This window comes from Callorhinus ursinus, unplaced genomic scaffold (assembly GCF_003265705.2).
Source record: "Callorhinus ursinus isolate GAN/ISIS: 27379988/994484 unplaced genomic scaffold, GSC_fseal_2.0 scaffold48, whole genome shotgun sequence".
Classification (NCBI taxonomy): domain Eukaryota; kingdom Metazoa; phylum Chordata; class Mammalia; order Carnivora; family Otariidae; genus Callorhinus; species Callorhinus ursinus.
In genome coordinates, this window is record NW_027397110.1 from 2987364 (window position 1) to 3004786 (window position 17423).

The window sequence follows — 17423 nt, forward strand, 5'->3', positions numbered from 1 at the left end:
GCAGGCTGAGGGCGGGGTGGTGGGTCCCCACGAAGCCCAGGGAACTGCACGGATGCTGGACCCAGGCCGTGTCCCTCCCAGCAGCTGGCTCGGCCCCGGCTCGGCAGGTCTCCCCACCCTCCAGGGTGCCAGCCGTCGGCCTAGACCCTCCCGCCAATTGGAGCCGTCCTGGGTGCTGCCAAGGGATCGACGGGCAGGCTGATGGCCGATCAGCTGACAAGAGACAAGCCAGGCCTGGGGTTTGGGGGCCAGGGCTGGCGCAGAGACGTCCCCGGGCCGGAGCCCAAGAGCAGCACCTGGGCTTTCTGGGCGACATCCAGCACGAGCTGGAACTTCTCAGACACAGTCAAGTCTTCCTTTGGAGGCTCCTGCAGCCAAAGGGGAGAGAGAATTTCCACCAGAATTTAGCAGCCTCGCAGCCCCAGGAGCAGGTCGCTGTGCTCCCCCCCCGCCCCACAGCAGGGGCCGGCTGTCCCAGCGGACGCCCCCCTGGTGCCCGAGAGGGTGGGTGGGCAGTGGCAGCCCCCAAGCCAGCGGGGAGTCACGCTTCAATGGCTCATCTGCAAAGGTGCGTCCGAGACCACGTAGCCCTCTACCCCTCACTTTGCATAGAGAGAAAATGAGGCAGAAGGGGGGCGTGACCTCCTCCTGTTTGAGTTCATTCAACAAGAACCTCCCAAGGGCCTCCTGGGTGCTGGGGCCCAGCGGATCGCAGCTTGCTGATCCCTGCACTACTCATCCTCCGGTCCAGGAGGCCCCCGGGTGCCCCCCCTGCAGCATATCATCCCCACTGGGAGGGAGGAAGACAGGCCAGGGCACAGCGACCTGCTTCCCCTGCAGCCCAGCTGGGGCCAGCAAGGGGCACTGGGGGTGTCAGCTGGCAGGGGGTCAGAGTGTGGCCGTCCAGGGCTCCGTGCTGGGGGGCGGCTGGCCTTCTGCTCCCTGACTCTACTTGCCAGGCAGGGCTCCCCCGGGCACCCACCCAGCTGCATCCAGATGCTCGGGGAGGCTGACCGGGTGGAGACAGAGACCTTCACCCTCCCAGGACTTACCACTGGTTCAGAGACTTCAGGCACGATGCTCCACTGTATCCTCCAGCCCCTGCAAGGAGACCATCACACTCCTTTCACAGAGGGACATCGAATCCCCAGCCCTGTGCCCCCGACGGGAAGGAGCGCAGGACAGAAGGGGCTTCAGAACCCCTCTGTTTGCAGCCAAGACCTCCAGGGCTGCTCCCTGGCTCTTGAGGATGGACAGTTCAAGGTCACCCTCACGGGCCCCTCCCCTGGGGGCCCAGAGGTGGAACAGATAGGTCTTTCAAAAGAACTCAGCAAAATAGTAATGGCGAGTGCTTTCACTAATCACACCTGGTCTGGGCACAGATAACCCCTTCCCGGGTATGTAAAGATATTCTTCCCTACAAAAAACATTTTCAAATGAAGCAACTTAAGCAGGCAGAAAAACGCACCCAGGAAAATTGTATGTTAACAGTGTGAACTGGGGAACAGCTGAGTACAAAGCGGACTGCAGGAGGGGCGCCTAGGTGGCTCAGTCGGTTAAGTGTCCGTCTTCAGTTCAGGTCACGATCTGAGGGTCCTGGGATCCAGCCCTGTGTCGGGCTCCCTGCTCAGCAGGAGTCTGCTTCTCCCTCTGCCTCCGCCCCTTCCCCTGCTTATGCTCATTCTCTCTCTAATGAATGAATAAATAAAATCTTAAAAAAAAAAAATCGGACTGCTGGGGCCCTCCTCAGGCCTGCCGTGGGGCCGAAGTTCACTGCTGGTGCAGCCGCGGGTGCAGACAGACCAGGCAGCTGGGGACGTGGGGTTCTCCACAGAGACCCCCGGAGGGTGCTCACAGAGCACGGAGAAAATGCTGCTTGGGCTTGGTGATTTCAAGGACGCTCCCTCTGAATCCCAGGGCCTCCCAGGGCACAAAGACTCTGCAGCCCCAGCAAGCCGAGGAACAGGAGCGGCTGGGGTGACCCCCTGCAGGTGCACGTGGGCCTCTGAGACAAACAGCCGCTGGGGAGTCTGATGACCACCCACTGCTGGCTCCTGCAGACCAGTGGGGGTGGGCATCCTCCTGGGGGCTCGGGAGCCTAGCCTATCAGAGGACCGCTCCCCAAACCCCCGTGTGAGAGGCAGCCCCGGCTCAGGAGTGCCACGGCTGTGTGTGTAGTAGGGAGACAGCCCTGCCGCATAAGCAGGACAAAGCAGCTCACCTACCTGGCTATGAGGTAATTGAGGGATAACCTCAAAATTGCTAGAAACAAGAACATGGGGATGGCCCAGCCATGCCACACGGCATTCATGTACACCTGTGGGTTCGCAGAGAAAGCCGGGGGGAGAGAGACAGTCAGGCAGCCTGACAGGCCACATCCCTCCCCGTTCCCCTCCCCCCCCCGCCCTCCGCCCCACCAGGCAGTCCAGCCATGCTAGGAGGTGGGGAGCCCAGGCCCCCAGCGTCTTCGCAAAGGAGGGAACACATGACAGAGAAGCCCTGGGAGGAGCTGCTCTGGGGGTTTAGGGAGGGGGCCACCCCAGGGAGGCAGCCACTGGATGTGACCTGGAATGGGCAGAGGAGAGCAGAGGCCCCTGCCAGCCCCAGGGGCGGCTCCCCTGTGCTGGAGCCCGCAGCACCACCAGGACTCAGCACAGCTGAGCAAGGTGACCGACCGCCGGCTGAGAACACCCTACATGCCGTGTGCCAGGCCAAGTGCGGCTCGGGCCCCTTCCCTCAGGGCCCACCAGCCTGGCACAGAACTGCCAGCATGGAGCAGACGCTCAAAAAGGGGCAGAGACGGGAATGCAGTGAGGTTCAGGCAGAGGCCTGGAAAGTGGGTCTGAATGGTAGGCACATCCCTTGGCAAGGACAGGCAGGACCCAGGTACCCAAGGCCTCAGGGAGCAGAGGGCTCCTGAAGGGTGAAGGTGGGGCCTCCGGGGGTAAGGGCGGGGCCTCCGGGGTGAGGGCGGGGCCTCCGGGGTGAGGGCGGGGCCCCGGGGTGAAGGCGGGGCTGGGGCCAGGCCACTGAGTCCTGCTCTAAGTGTGTGCAAAATGCCCGTCTCCCCCTGGGGCTGGAGCCAGGCTGGGGGCTCTAGGGTGGTCTCAGAACCTCCAGAATGCAGAAATGGGGACTTTGGGAGCTGTGGTCACCCTCTCTGGCCTCAGGTCCTGGCAGGCAGGTGGGCAGCCTGCGTCCTCCTCCCAGTAACAAGAGGGTCTCCCTGTGCGGGGCTGGGGATGGCGGCCACGGGACCATTCAGGCAGAGCAGCCCTGTCTGTCTTCCCCAGAGCACACCCCGATGCCGGGCACTGCTCTCCCACCCTTCCCCAGGACTGCTGGCTCGCAGAGGCTCAGCTCGGCCTCCAGGCCATGGGGCGTTTGCAGGAGCCTCCCCCAGGCACCCAGTGGGAGGAGCGCAGACAAGCCTCCCCACGGTCCTCTCCCTGACTCGTCCAGCAAGGCGGACTAAAGCGCGGACAGAGGCCTGTTCCTGAGAACGCTGCCATGGGGCTGTATGCAGACACGGGCCGGCCCCCGGAGCGCCCAGTGCCCTTGCCTGTTCCTTGCAGCAACCCCTCGATTGGGTAGCGACACGGTACCCACTTTCCAGACAGAAGCTAAGGCGCGTGTGTCCCCAGGAAATACCAGGGTATACGGGGGCACTCACAGTGAAGGCAATGGCAGACGTGTAGACGGAGTACCAGTCGGATAAGGCAGAGAGGTTCTTCACGAAGCTGGTGACGGGCTTGGCGCCGCGCTCTGGGGACAGAACAGACCACGATGAGGCCAGCGCTCGGGCACACCCGGAGGGCGGGGGGGGGCAGGAGCGGGGGTGGGGGAGGCACCAAACGAGCAAAGGGAGCCCCGAATGACTCAGGCTCCTCGTGTGCCTGACCCTCTGCTGGCACTCCCCGGCCACACCGGGTGCTACGCGCCGTCCACTGTCGCCGCGGGGACACGCCAGCTATCTGCTCCCTGCCCCCCATGCCTGAGCCGCAGACACAAGAAAGGGGAAGCTGGGGCGGGGGTCCTCGGCATCGCCTGGGCTCCGGCAAGTATCTGGGAAAGCACCACCTTTACGGGGTCTCCCAGGCCTGGAGGGAAACTGAGCCCCCGGCTCGGGGCCGGGCGGGCAGTGCTGGCCCCATCCTGTCCTGCTCAGGATGGACAGGGCGGGGCCCTGGGCACGCTCCCAGCGGGAGCCTTCCTCCTCAGAACTCCCCGGGAAGCCCTGCCTGAAAAGATGTCCCGTTGAGCTCAGGACTGCAGAGCCCCCCCCCCCCCCCCCCCCCCCCCCACACGCTCGCGGCTCAGGGGTCCCACCAGCTCCCACGGCCGCTCACAGACACGCTAGGGACTCACTTAGTCGTCTCATGTTTTCCGTCAACCTAAGAGAGGGAGAGAGAGAGGTGAGCACCAGCTCCTGAGCCCCGCGTCCCTGCTGCCCCCACCACGGAGCTCTGCTGGCACGTGTGGAGCAAAGCGCGACCGGAGACGCAGGGGCCACGCCAGGGGCCATGTCGCCACTGCTCCCTAACTTGGGGCAGGGGGTCCTCACCTACAGAACCGTCCCTGGTCTCCTGCCCACGTCCCCTAAACCTGAGTCCCCCAGAGCCTACAACACGGCCTGGCACAGGGAGCTGTTCACTGAGAGGGTGTGGGACCCACGAGGAAGGCCTGGGCCGTGGGCGTTGAGCCCCCAGACCACCGTCCCCACACGGCGTCGGTCACAGAGCACAAGCAGGAGCGCTGAGCGGGGGCACACAGCAGTGCCGCCAGCCATGGAGCCCTGCCAGCTGCCCTCCCGGCCCCAAGGAGGCCCCTCCCCCAGGAAGGTGGCTCGGCCGGCCCCAGGAGCAACCCTGGCCGCAGCCGCTTGGACACTCAGACACGGGCCTGGCTCTGACGTCCCGGTGGCCGCCCCCCACAACCTCCGCGAGGGCCCCCACCTCCGGGCGCTGAGGGGCTCCTCCGTCTCCACGGTGCTCTCCTCGGGCTGGAACCGGAAATCCTCCACGTACTCCCCAAACTTCTCGTAGAACCACTTCTGGACACGGGGGCAGAGCCCCTGGCTGCGCCGGTCTGTGGGGATGAGGGTCCCGGTGAAGCCAGGAGGGTGGGGGCAAACGAGCACTGACGGAGGGGTGTGAACACGCGCTCCCTGACACGGAGCCTGAACCACTTCCACGGCGCGGCCCGGCAGTCACCGCAGACCACACGGGGTCTCCGTGGTCACACCCACGCCGAGCTGCCCTCCGCCGGATCCCAGGCCCTGGGGTCTGCGTCACCCTCCCTTTCTCTGGCGGGGGGGCTCACTCCCGCGAACCCCGCGGGAACAAGAGGAACAGCCAGGGGGCATGTGTGCCGCAGGCTGTGTCCTGGTGGGGGCCCCAGTGAAGGAAGTGGCCTCTGCTCACCACAGCCAAGACCTTCCGAGAGGGACCCACATCACAGACTCAGAGCAGGTGCTCTGCAGGGTACGGCGTCGCCCGCAGGGGGCGCTGCCCGCCACGAGTAAGGAGAGGGAGGGCCCAGAGGCGGTCACGTGCTGGTGCTCGCCAAGGGGCTGAGGTTTGTGCACACAGAGCCCAAGAGGCAGACCTCTCAAGGAGGGAAGGAACAGGGAGGGCCTGGGGGCTGCTCACCCCTACCTGGGGCGCGAATGTTTTCAGCGCGGGGCTGGGCAGGGGTGGGCAGACAGTCACCTCGATGGCCGCAAAGCAGCCGTGGACAGGACGGAATCTAACAGGGCTGCCCGTGCTCCCATGAAACCACACTATGGGTGCTGAAACGTGAAACCCATATCCTTTTGATTTCCTCCGACCATTCAGAAATGTAAAAACATTTAAACACGTGAAGTCAGACGGGGCTGCAGTCTGCTTAGCCCCAGGTCTAGGCCAGGCGTGCCGCCTGAGCAGACAGGCTCCAGGCACCCCGGACCCCCTCGGCCGCCCACCCTGGCTGCAGGGCGGGGAGCATCGCACAGAGCACCCGTCCTCTCCCTCGGCCCATGCAGAGCTCTCCGCACCAGTGACCACCGCTACAGAAAGGACCTCAGCCTGGGCACCCGGAGAGCTGGGGTCTTCCACCCTCCATTCCTCTGACACTTCCCACGTGTGCAGGAGACTCATCAATCACGGGGCACAGCGGGGGCCTTGGGGGTCTCTCGTGCTGCTCCTGGCATGGATCCTGGGTCTGGGGCATGGAGCCCATGACCCAAGGGCACAGCTGCCAATCCCTCACCTGCACCAGCCGGCCTGCTGGTCCCGCACCGGGGTCCCCAGGAAGGGGCCACCTCCCCCTGTGGAAGGCAGGACCTGCCTGCGGTCCAAGCTGGGCCTCCATGTGGCAGGTGCCCCTTGAAGAGGCTTCCCCTCCTGGGTCTGTTTCCTCACCTGTGTATGAGACGGGCTTAAGCCTAAGGCCCTTCCTGTGTAGCTATGAGCTCCCGGCACAGGCAGGGGGTGCTCGCGAGGGGTTAGCCTGTGGGAACGAGCCCTCGGTCGGGAGACGGGAAGGCCAGGCCCACCACAGGTCGGGGCCCCTAGAGAGCTGGACAGAAAATCCAATTTTGCTGCCAGGACAGCTCTAGGAAGGGCAGACGGGGGAGTAAGACAAAGAGCAGGCGCAGGGCGACAAGGAAAGGTGCAGAGAAAGGGGCTGTGCGTCCTGACCCGGGGGGCGACCCCCACTGCCCGCTCGTCCCTTGTCAGGACCGCCAGTCTCTGGACACGGGCCACCAGGTCAGTAGCCACCAAGCCAATGTGACGAGGGACACTACGTCTCTGTCGGGAAGGTCTGCAACGGGGGCCGTGCAGTCTTCTTACGGGAAAATAAAACCACGTGTCGTTGAACGACTGTGTTCGCTGTGACAGCTCGCCGACTCACAGCTGCAGACGCCTGTGCCAGCCCGACGGGCGCTGGACCAGCACGCACCCCACCGCCCGGCCCGGCTGCCCGCGGGGCCTACCTGCTCCGTTGTTGGCCTGGGCCTGCCCCTTCAGAGGCTGCTGGGCTGTCTGCTCCTCAGATCTTAAAGACAGGGAAGAAGAAGCAAGAATCCCGTTAGTTCCAAACACACTGTGAGTGCAGGCTGTGGAAGGTGCTAGCATTCACAGGGAGCCTGCCGCCCACGAGTGTTTGCTTCAGCTCACGGGGCCCCCTCTGGGGGCTCAGTGCTCCGACACTGCTCACGGGGCAGGCCAGGCAGCTCAGAGCTGCATTCACGGTGGGCACGCTCTCTTCTGATTTTTTGTAATAACCAAATAAAAAAACGTCTCATAAATGCACCACTCTTTCCTCTCCTATGAACACATCTGCTTCTTCATTGTTAAGTTCAGAACAGTCCTTATACTAACTAACCAGCCTGTTGATAAAAAGATGCTCATCAGTGGACACGTTCAGCAAGCAGCACTCAAGACCACAGGCTGGGTGACGCCCTGTGCTGGACAGCTGTGCCCAGGTCCCAGCTCGGCCCGTGCCAGCCACCTGCCTGGCTTCCTGCCCCTATGGCCCAGCCACCACAGACCACAGCACTCACCGGTCTCAGAGCGCTCTCCTGGAGTTTCTGTCCACCTGCCAGGCCCCAACTATTGAACCGGCTTTCAGCTACAGAGCCTGATACAGCTGGCCCAGCCCCCGGCCCCTGGGTGGAGCTTTGGCCAGGCCACATCTCATGCCACAGCCGACCCACCCGCCTTGTTCTGCGCTGGCCCGGGCCACGGACGCACCACACTGTTCCTGGGGCTCCCAGTCCAGCAGGGACCCCAGGATGCGGGAAAAGCGGTGCCGCAGGTAAACCTCAGCAGGGTCTTGCAGGGCCACAGAAGACTCTTCCAGGACACAGATGGCAGGGCTGGGAGACCCCTGGCCCGAGCGCACCCTCAAGTGCAGTGAGGGAGGGGGCGAGGTTTCTGCTCTACTCACACAGCGGGATTTCATGCCACCCTTCTGCGAGCCAACCTGATTTGCAGGCCTGAAACCCGTGACTGTCACCTAGAGCACGGAAGCCAAGCTGGGGACAAGCAGGGTGGGCGAGCCTGCAGCCTCACTAAGCAATGGACGGGGAAGACAACACAGACGTGGAGTCCTGGAAAAGGGCGCCACAGGCCAGGGGGAGGGGGCCAGGACTCCACGCCCGCCCCTCCCTGTGGCCAGGCTGCCCAAGCAACTGTCCACGCCCAGAGCGACCACCAGCAAGTGGGGGTTTACTGGGAACAGGACAGGGGCCCAGGGCACACAGGAGATGCCAGGACCCAGCTGAGTGCCTCCCATTCCCAGGCAGGAGTCACGGCCTCCGGACCAGGATGTCTGTGCCCAGCTTGGAGGTTCTGGAAGACACAGCCCACCTGAGAAGCACTAACAAACTGGCCCCACAACCCAAGCCTGGGGCTTGGGCACCAAGAGGATTTGCATGCCTGAGGGACACAAGTGGGGGCTTCCTGGGGTCCTGTGCTTGTTACTGTTTGGTGTGCACGGTCACTGGCTGTGTTTTTTCTAACACAATTCCTACTAGAGACACACAAGTATTTAGACCTTCTTGGGCTGCAAGCTGCCTTCGGGGAAGGAAGTCTGCAGGAACTGTACCCCCTTCCCATCATCCCAAATACGGAATGTGTAAGTGCCTGTTCCATGCGCTGAACAGAGGAGACAGACAGACAGCAGGGCAGACGGTGCGCCAGGACATTCCAGCCCACGACACTCGGGGCGTGCAGTCCCAACCGCAGCTCCCGAGGAGGCAGGAAGTGAGCAGGGTGACCTCACTGAATCAGAAAAAAGGGGCCTTGTATTTCCAACAACTGGATTCTCTGAAATGTTTCTCAACAACCTACGCTAATGTTCAACGATCAACCAAACAAGCCTGGAGTGGAATGTGCCTGAATTGCTTTTTAAAAGTCGGATTTTCTGGCCTACAGTCACCCGAGGCCAGAGGGCACCGAAGCCTGCAAGGAGCATGATGCCAGGGCCGGGCGCCGGGGTCACTCTGCCCCCGACCCCTCTCCCCGGGCTGGGGGCACTAGATTGTCACTAGGGTCCCTTTCGTCCCACACCGTGGCCTCCAGTGAGGTTCAGTGCAGTGTGCCAGCCGAGCCCAGGAGCGGGACGGGCAGAGGGGCGGGTGGCAGGCACGGCCCGACCACAGATGGTTAAGTCAGAAGGGCGGTGTTTCCATGCTGCTTTTGGACCCCTAACGAGAAAAGGCCTTTGCCTACTAACAGATAAGCTCCAATCAAGATGATTTTCCGGGAATTTTCTTTAAAACCAAAACAAAGGTTTACATAAACTCTAATTACCACGTTTCAATTCTGCAGCTCACCTGCAGCTTGGGGGGGGGGGGTGCATATGTGTGTGTGTGTGTGCATGTGAAAGGGGTCCCCCTCCATATGCTCACCTGCCGGGGACAGCCCACGGCCACCCCAGACAGACATCAAGGTGACGAAGGAAGAGGTCATCACTTGCATGGAACCTGCTTCTCCCTGTACTTTCCCCTTCAGGTCTCCATTTCGAGAAGGTTCCTAAACCCCACCCCACGTACAGCAGGGAGCAGCCCCACAGTGTGCCCCCGGACCTTCAGCTTCCTCAGACCTGGCCTGTTCCTTTACCGTGACCACCCAGCTGGTCCCTCTGCATCCTCAGAACTGGAAGGGGCTTTGGAGTGAGGAGGCTGGGCTGGGCAGGAGAGCGAGAAGCAGAAGGCGTGGGCCCTGCACAGAGAGAGGTCAGCTCAGGGCGAGCACCTCTCAACACCAGAGGGGATGTGCCACCTCCGGCCAAGGGCTCTGGGCAAAGCTGGACAGAATCACACATCGGCACCGGACAGAGCGACTTCTGTGGGGGACACAGTGCTGAGACATGCCACGGAAGGCTGGCCGTGGCTGGCGGGTGGAGAAGGCACCCACAGCCGGCCACACACCTGGGACAGCGCCAGTCCCTGGATCTCTCAGCGTCCGTGGGTCAGGTCCCCGGCTGCACCCCTTTGCATAATGAAAACATCCACAGATTTCCACGTGTGAAGGATCATCAGGTAATGTGCGGGTTGAAGCCCATGTGCTGGGGTCTGGAAAGGGCTGCCGGCCTCGTAGCCGGGGTGGAATGTCGAAGTAGGGTGCGTCCCTCCCCTACCAAGTTCAAGGCCCCTACATGGAGTCCCAGAGAACCCCACAACAGCCCTGAGGGGACAGGCTGCCCAAAAGCACACAGGAGTCGTCAAAAATGCCTCCAGAGCACGAAATAAAAGAGCCCTCCTCCAAAGAGAACCAGATGTCACCAGCTCCCGGGGCTGACAACCACGGGTAAGACCTGACAGGAAGCCAGCATCTGGCCGTGAAACAAGGAGGCACTTCCTTTCCACCAACTGAACCCCATGCATCGAGGCGCCAGAGTGTGGGTGTCCTCAGAGCCAGAGCCGGAGACCACACTGGAAAGTAACAGTGCCCTCGTCCACCGCACAGAGAAACCAGCTCTGGCTGGGCTGTCCCAGCAGTGGCCTCGTCTGCCGGGCCACCAGCCTGCAGGCTGTGTGGACGGACAGGGAGCCCCCTGGGGGTTCTACCAGGGCAGGGAGAGCACGGCTCTCAGAACCTACTAATACCCTGCGGGAAGGACCCGCTCCTCACCGGCAGCCCCGTGAGGCAGCGGCCCAGCTCGTGCGGGCAGAGGCGTGGGGTGCAAGAGGAGACCACACACGGGGACAGCTCCACCCCACAGCAGGGCCCACGTCATGCCCTCCAGAAGCTGGGGCGGCACCTGCCACTCCCCAGGAAGGAGGGGCCCTGCGGGGAGGAGGGTGACCATTTGTGGTGGGCGACCCCAGGGGCAACTGCATGTGGCGGGATGGCACAAGAGGGGGTGCCTGCATCCTGTGGGGGGCTGGCAGGCAAGGAAGTGCCTGAGCGGGCAGTGGGGGCCTCGGGCCCCCCCCTCACCTGGCCTTCAGCACTTCCTGGACCTTCTGCTCCAGCTCTATCCGCCGCTGCCGCTCCCGGTCCAGCTCCTGTCGAAGCATCTCTGAGTTGGTTTCTTCTCTCAGCTTCCGGAGCTCCTCCTCTGTAGGGGACAGAACCGCCAGGTGACCTGCGCTCCGATCCGCTCTGCCCCTCCAGCGGCAGAGGTGCCGAGGGCAGGCTTGGTGTTCAGAGCACTTGGACAGAGGGCCCTGTCTGCACCTGCTGGGCCGTAGCAGCTCTCTTGCTCCTCTCGGGGGGACACCTGCAGGGAGACTATTAATCGGGGCTCCTCTTACACGGTGGGGGTGAGGGCTGGGGCGAAGCAACAGTGAGGAGTCCTGTCCTAAACAAAACGGGTGCAGGTCACGTGCATGAAAGGCATCTCACCACATCACCGCCACCACCAGGATGCCCCAGAGAAAGGGATCCTGGTGGCACCTGGTCACCCAATGGACATCGCCGGGACACACATCCGCACCAGGTGTGGTCCACAGGCCTCAGTCACAGAGCCGAGCCCCTGCCAGGGGCAGACGGACAGCTCCCACCACCCGGGTGCTGATGACCCAGGAGCACAGTGGGAGGGCAGGCAGGGGGCTCCTGCAGTCCGAGTGGGGACCTGGATGGGACAAATATCAAGACGACAGATCCCTGGGGGGAAGCAGGTGGCAGGCTCAGCAACAGCCTTGCAGAGGCCCTGAGACAGGAGGGCCCTGGGAGCTGAGGGGAGGAGTCACAGATGAGAGGGGGTGGGGGGCGGGACGTGCAGAGCCAGAAGGACCTGACGTTTACTCCAGGAGAGGTGGAAACCAAGGGACACACAGTTGTAGTTTTTAACTGTAATATGTGATACTGATGGTCCCCAAAGAGGTCCCAACCTAATTCCGGGGACCTGGGACTGTGTCCCCTGCATGGACAAAGCGACCCTGCAGACGCGATCAAGCAAAGGACCTTGAGATGGGGGGCTATCCTGGTTATATCCAGGCCCAGCGTAATCACCATTATGTAGACTCCTCAGACGAGGCCGGAGGGTCAGAGGTCAGGGAGAGGAGAGACTTGTAGGTGCCAGGCTGCTGGCCTCGAGGGTAGCAGAAGGGGCCAGCAGCCCAGGATCGTGGGAGGCTTCTCGAAGCCAGACAAGTCAAGGAGACAGATTCTCCCCGAGATCCTCCAGGGGGGACAAAGCCCTGCCAACATGTGACCCTCAATATGCTGGACTTCTGGCCTCCGGAATTGTAAGAAAATAAACACACTATTTTAAGGCCCTCAGTTTCTGGTGCAACAGCAAGAAAGAACTCCCACAGAGTGGAGCCCACACGGGGGCTCAGATCTAAGTGGATGCCTCACTGCATCTGCACACACTGGACACCCAGATCCAGAGACAGCACACTGCAGGCCACGCAGAGGCCCCTACGCCTTCCATCTGTCTCCATCCTCCGTCCATCCCGGGGGTGACCACCAGTTAGCATCTACGCGCAAGTGAGGGCTCCCGTTTCTGAGACCGTATATAGTGAAGGTGGGTATATCTTAGTTTGTGCGGCCAGCACAAAATACCACGGACTGGGGGGACCCGAACAGCAGACCCTGATTCCTCCCAGTTCCGGAGGCTGCAAGTCCGGGGTCAGGGGGCTGGCCAAGCCTGGTGCGCGCCGCTTTGTGACGGCCTCACGTGGCAGAGAGAAAGGGCTCGGGTGTCCCCTCCTCTTCTCCTGAGGGCACTCACCCCATCCTGGGGGCCCCACCCTCACGACCTTGTCTAACCTTGATCACCTCCCGGGGTCCCCACCTCCTAACCCCCCATATGCTTTTGAGGGCACACAGACATCCGGTCCACAGCAGGGCCTGAGCTCAGGGGGCCGGCCCCAGCCAGGCTCTTTGCTGGGACACAGTGCTGACAGTCAAACTGCCTGCCCCACTTCAGCCTTTCTTGGGTGTCCCCACACTGCCCAGCCAGCCTTCCTGCTCACCCTGCAGCCCATCCACACAGCAAAGCCCACACACACACTATTCCACGCAGCTCTTACATGACCCAAGGGCCGCTCCGAGGCTCCGACCAAGCAGCTGTGCTGGGGGACGCGGTAGCCACAAGCAGGCCCTGCCTTCCGCACCGTTCCTAAGGCGCGAACCCTGGTCAGTGGGCACCGCCCAGGGGCACAGGACCCTGGCTGTCCTTGCAGGCAGATCCTTTGCCCCCGCCACTTGGTCACCCCACATTCAGGGAATGACAGCTGGCTGCGGGCAACTTTTTCAATTCTCAAGGACTATGCTGAGTCCTCTGCAAACCCAATTACCGAACGTTTATATCAAGATAAAATACAATGGAGTCCATCTGGAAATCCTAGGCCATCTCCTCCGGGCCTAAGGCTCCTGTAGATGGGAACCCAAGTCACATTGGGAATGGCTCTGTCTTGTTTCTAAATCGGGCACGCAGTGGACCCGCTCTCGTCACAGCCCGACAACGACACGGGGCTCACCCCCTCTCTGCTCTGCCCCCCATCCCACACCTTCTGGATGTCAGCCCTGACTTCTGGAGGTTCTCTATCATCTCCTGGAGGGGTCACCACCCACGGGGAACAGATGGACCATGAAAAGCGTAAGGGGCAGAGAGCCGGCTGCCTCACTGGGCTGGGCTAGGCTCCCCATGTCCAAATAGGACACAGGTACCTGGTGAGACGCCCCGACTACCCTGCAGGGAGAGGCAGGTGCAGGGGGGATGCGGCCACAGCAGCCCCGGATACGTGCCACGGCCCAGCCATGAACCCCCACGGAGAGTAACACAGCCTGAACAGACACCTCTCCACACTGGCAGGGCTGCCGAGGGCCCAGACTGTGGACCAGCCTCCTCCACAAGCATCTGTCGGAAGCTGATGATCGCATTTCCCCTTTTTAGCAAACAAAGTCGCCAAATGAATCTGCTGGGACTGGCCCACTGGGGCCCAGGCGGGACTGAAGCAGGCTGTCAAGCCCCGGGTGGCCACAGTCAGCGGTCACCCGTGACAGATCTGCGTCCCGCCGCTCCACAGCCTCGTGCACCGGGACGCTTGTGATGAACAAGCGACCCAAACAAAGGCCCACCCTCCCAGGGACGTGGGCAGTAAGGACAGCTGGCTTGGAGGGAGCCCTGCTGGCTGGGAACCTTCTCTCTAGGGTGGGGGCAGGGAGGTGCTCGGGGGGACCCAGCAGCTTCCTTTCTGGTCCTGGCTGCCTCATCAGACCTGGGGACACGGGGCTGAGCCCGAGCCCCCGAAATTCAGGCCAAGGTCAGTCCGGCAGCCAGAGGCCCCAGACACAGACGGGCTTACAGCACGACTGGGCGTGAGCAGCAGGTCTCCCTGTCCAGACAGCACAGGGGGAGGCTGAGAGGCCCAAGGTCAGAAGATCCTCCTGCCTCAAGAGAGCCTGCACAGCCCAGGCCACACCACCTGCCTGGAGAGTTCGTGGCTTGCTGAGTTTTGTCACTAACCAGTGAGAAGCACTGAGGTTTGCTGAGTGCTGGCATCCACTGGCTCAGTAACTATTTGGAGTGCTCAGGGCCCTCCTGTGCACCCACCCTGCGGGGACCCACCCCGCTCTGGGCACCTGCACCCCAGCATCCTCCAGCACCCTGCTGACCCTGCGGGGCGCCTCTTCCGGAGACTCATCGGGAGAAGGCCCTCTCCAAACAGGGGGCCTGGAGGTGCCATGCCAAGCCCACAGGGAACGGTTCCTCCTGGCTCCCACAGCATGGTTTCCCCCCGAGATCCCCTCCATCCTGGGGTGAAGCAGGGTGGCCTCCCATGGCCACGTTTCCCCTGGGGCACCGAACAGGGTCCATAAGGGGCCATGTAAAGGGGAGATCTGAGAGGAGGGGGTGGCCTCTGCCCAGTTAGACCCAGAAACAGAGCCCAACCGGCCAGGCAGCAAGGGAAGGGTGGCCAGGGAGGCAGGTGACAGGAAGGGCTGCGGGAAGCCCGGCCAAGGCCCCCCAGCCCTGCTGACGGAGCTGTGTGCCCCCACCCCTCTCACGGTAGCCAGCCAGGCTCCTTTACGGCTAAGGGGACCTGTGTCAGGCACGCCACCACACAAGCTGGGATGTCCTGCAACTACCCCCAAACCCATGTATTCTGCTGGTCTCTGCTCCTACCCTGATTCCCAGCTGCCCCCTAACATCCTCGAATCTGGCTCCAAACGGCAGTCAGAGGTTCCTCTGAAAGCCTAAGTCAGAATCTGCTGCTGTCTTGCCTCAAAGTCAGCAGCGGCTTGTGATGAAATCCAACCACTCAGCAAGTGTCCCCACTCCACCTCACCAGCTGTGTCTCCCTCTGTTCTTCCTTCGTCTTTGCCGCCGGGACCTCCTTTTAGGGCTTCAAATGCCCACAGTCTGACTGCCCCAGGACCTTTGTACGTGCTGATGCCCCTCCCCCATTTTCCCTGAGGAACCTCCCTGATGCTCCCCACAAACTGAACATAGCATCTTGTCACGTTCTCTCATGGTCTTGCTCTTTCCTGTCGGGGACCTCATGGGTCCTCCTCAGGGTGCTGGAAGGGCATTCTAGAGGTGACACAGGTCTACAGGGAAAGGCTCAGCAAACATGACCACTGTGAGTCTACATTCATCTGCAGGCACCACTGACGCAGGCCCAGAGCCCCCATTTGCTTTACTGTCTATGGCAGCCCAGGACCCAGCCTGGCTCCAGGAGCAGCCCCTGAAAACATGGGGAACGGACAGCAGGTGAGCGAGGACAGTGCACCAGGTTGTCACGCAACACGCCCGGAGGCCAGAGCAGAGGACTGGCCCTGAGCTGGACAGCGAGATGCCGGTAGCGGGGAAAGGGGTCGGCATCTGAAGGACCTCTGCACCCAGCCCCCATGGTTCAGGCCTCAGCCTTCCCCAGCCTGTGCCAGGGCCCCTGGGGACTCTGATCCTGACAAGTCCCCGCCTGTGATGCTCCTCACATGCACAGCGTCTGCTGGGAGGCAGCAGGCGTACTCCGGAGATGGGGGACCCACAGCCCTAACATACTGTCAGCCCAAGAGCCCCAGCCCCTGCGGGGCCTTCCACTCAGCCCCCTGCGGGGCCCAGCTGCCTGGAGGGGTCACCCGCTCGCACACAACTTCCTCAGCAAACGCTCACAGGGCAAGTATCATGCACTGGGCCCTGTCAAGCAGGAGCACTGCCTGGCAGAGCAGCCACACCCTAGCCCAGGCAGACATCCCAGCGCGCCCCTGTGAACACAGCTCTGTGTATACCAGCCCCAGGGGGCGAGCCTGGACACAGCTCCCGCTGGATCCTGGGTCCCCTGGGAGGCGGGTCTCCTGTCCTGACACAGGCGGGGCCCTGGGACCCTCTTCCAAAAGGGCAGGCATCCCCTGGCAGTGGGAAATCTCTGTCCTCCGGGGTGGACATCTCTGTCATCCCTGCAGGGTGACGCTCCACCTCCTCCCATGGGACTCCTTTCTGCTCAGTTTGACCCTCCTGTGGTGGGCCTGGCATAAGCAGGTGCTCAGCCGAGACTCACTGGAGTAGCCCGTGGATGAACCTCAGAGTGAGCCTCACAGTGACCTGTCAACCAAGTGCTCATGGGCGGACAGCCCTGTAAAGGGGTGGGAGCACTCCTCTCCCAAGCGGGTGGCTACGGCTCGGTCAGGTGCCCTGGGGACGGGCTCTGTGAGCCACCTCACAAGGACCGGGCTCAGGTGAATGTGTAGAGAGCCAAGGTGGCTTCCATCTCACTGTCTGCTTTATGTGGGGATGGTGGGGGACGGTGGGGGTCAGTGAGGGTCAGTGGGGACGGTGGGGGTCAGTGGGGACGGTGGGGGACGGTGGGGGACGGTGGGGGTCAGTGAGGGCCGTGGGGGACGGTGGGGGACGGCGGGGGTCGGTGGCTGCTCTCGTGGGGAAAAGAGAGGTAAGGCACTTCATGTTACGACAGCCTTGCTCCTGGGCGCCCCGGCTGGGGGTTCTGGTGCTTCCCCATCCGCTCCTCTGAGGGCCAACACCCACACGCAACCCCAGAGCCTCCGTGGATCTCAGCTCCGTCTGAAGGTCAAGGCAGCCCCAGACGCCTCCTCCGTCACAGACCCTCGGCCCCCCCGCCAGCATCGGCGGGAAGCCACACTTTCCTTAATGTGGCCACCCCCAAACTCCCTTCCCCGTGACGCTCACCTGCGAGAGCTCCGCGTGCGGCCGGGTTCCACCACGTGGCGGCCTCCAGCCCGGCCCATGGGAACACGTGTGGACACACAGAGCCCCTCCCCGAGCCCCCCGCGGGGGCGCTGAGCAGGCAGGCTCTCAACCGCAGGCAATGTCAGAGACGCGGGGGCCCAGGCGGCCAGGAGCCGTGTCCCTTGACCGGGGCCTCCCCGACGATGCCCCCCGGCCCGCCCAGCCCTTCCCCCCGGTGGAGGCCGGCACCTCAGCCCCGGAGCTGCCCCCCCACGCACCGGCCGGAGCAGAGACAGACGCCCTCCTTCCCCCCCCAGAGCCCCCCCCCC

The 17423-nt window shown here is 62.9% G+C and overlaps 1 protein-coding gene across 2 annotated transcripts in view; it reads right to left on the reverse strand.

The window, feature by feature from the left end:
* GRAMD4 (GRAM domain containing 4) overlaps positions 1-17423 on the reverse strand; it is a 79742-nt gene that overhangs the window by 9745 nt on the left and 52574 nt on the right. For both annotated transcript variants that reach the window (XM_073882611.1, XM_025881612.2), the window contains 8 exons: positions 10932-11052; positions 6977-7038; positions 4956-5088; positions 4369-4394; positions 3674-3765; positions 2226-2317; positions 1053-1101; positions 297-368 (listed from right to left, as the gene is read on the reverse strand). In XM_073882611.1, the coding sequence (XP_073738712.1) occupies positions 297-368; positions 1053-1101; positions 2226-2317; positions 3674-3765; positions 4369-4394; positions 4956-5088; positions 6977-7038; positions 10932-11052 (647 nt within the window). The remainder of the gene's footprint in view (positions 1-296; positions 369-1052; positions 1102-2225; positions 2318-3673; positions 3766-4368; positions 4395-4955; positions 5089-6976; positions 7039-10931; positions 11053-17423) is intronic.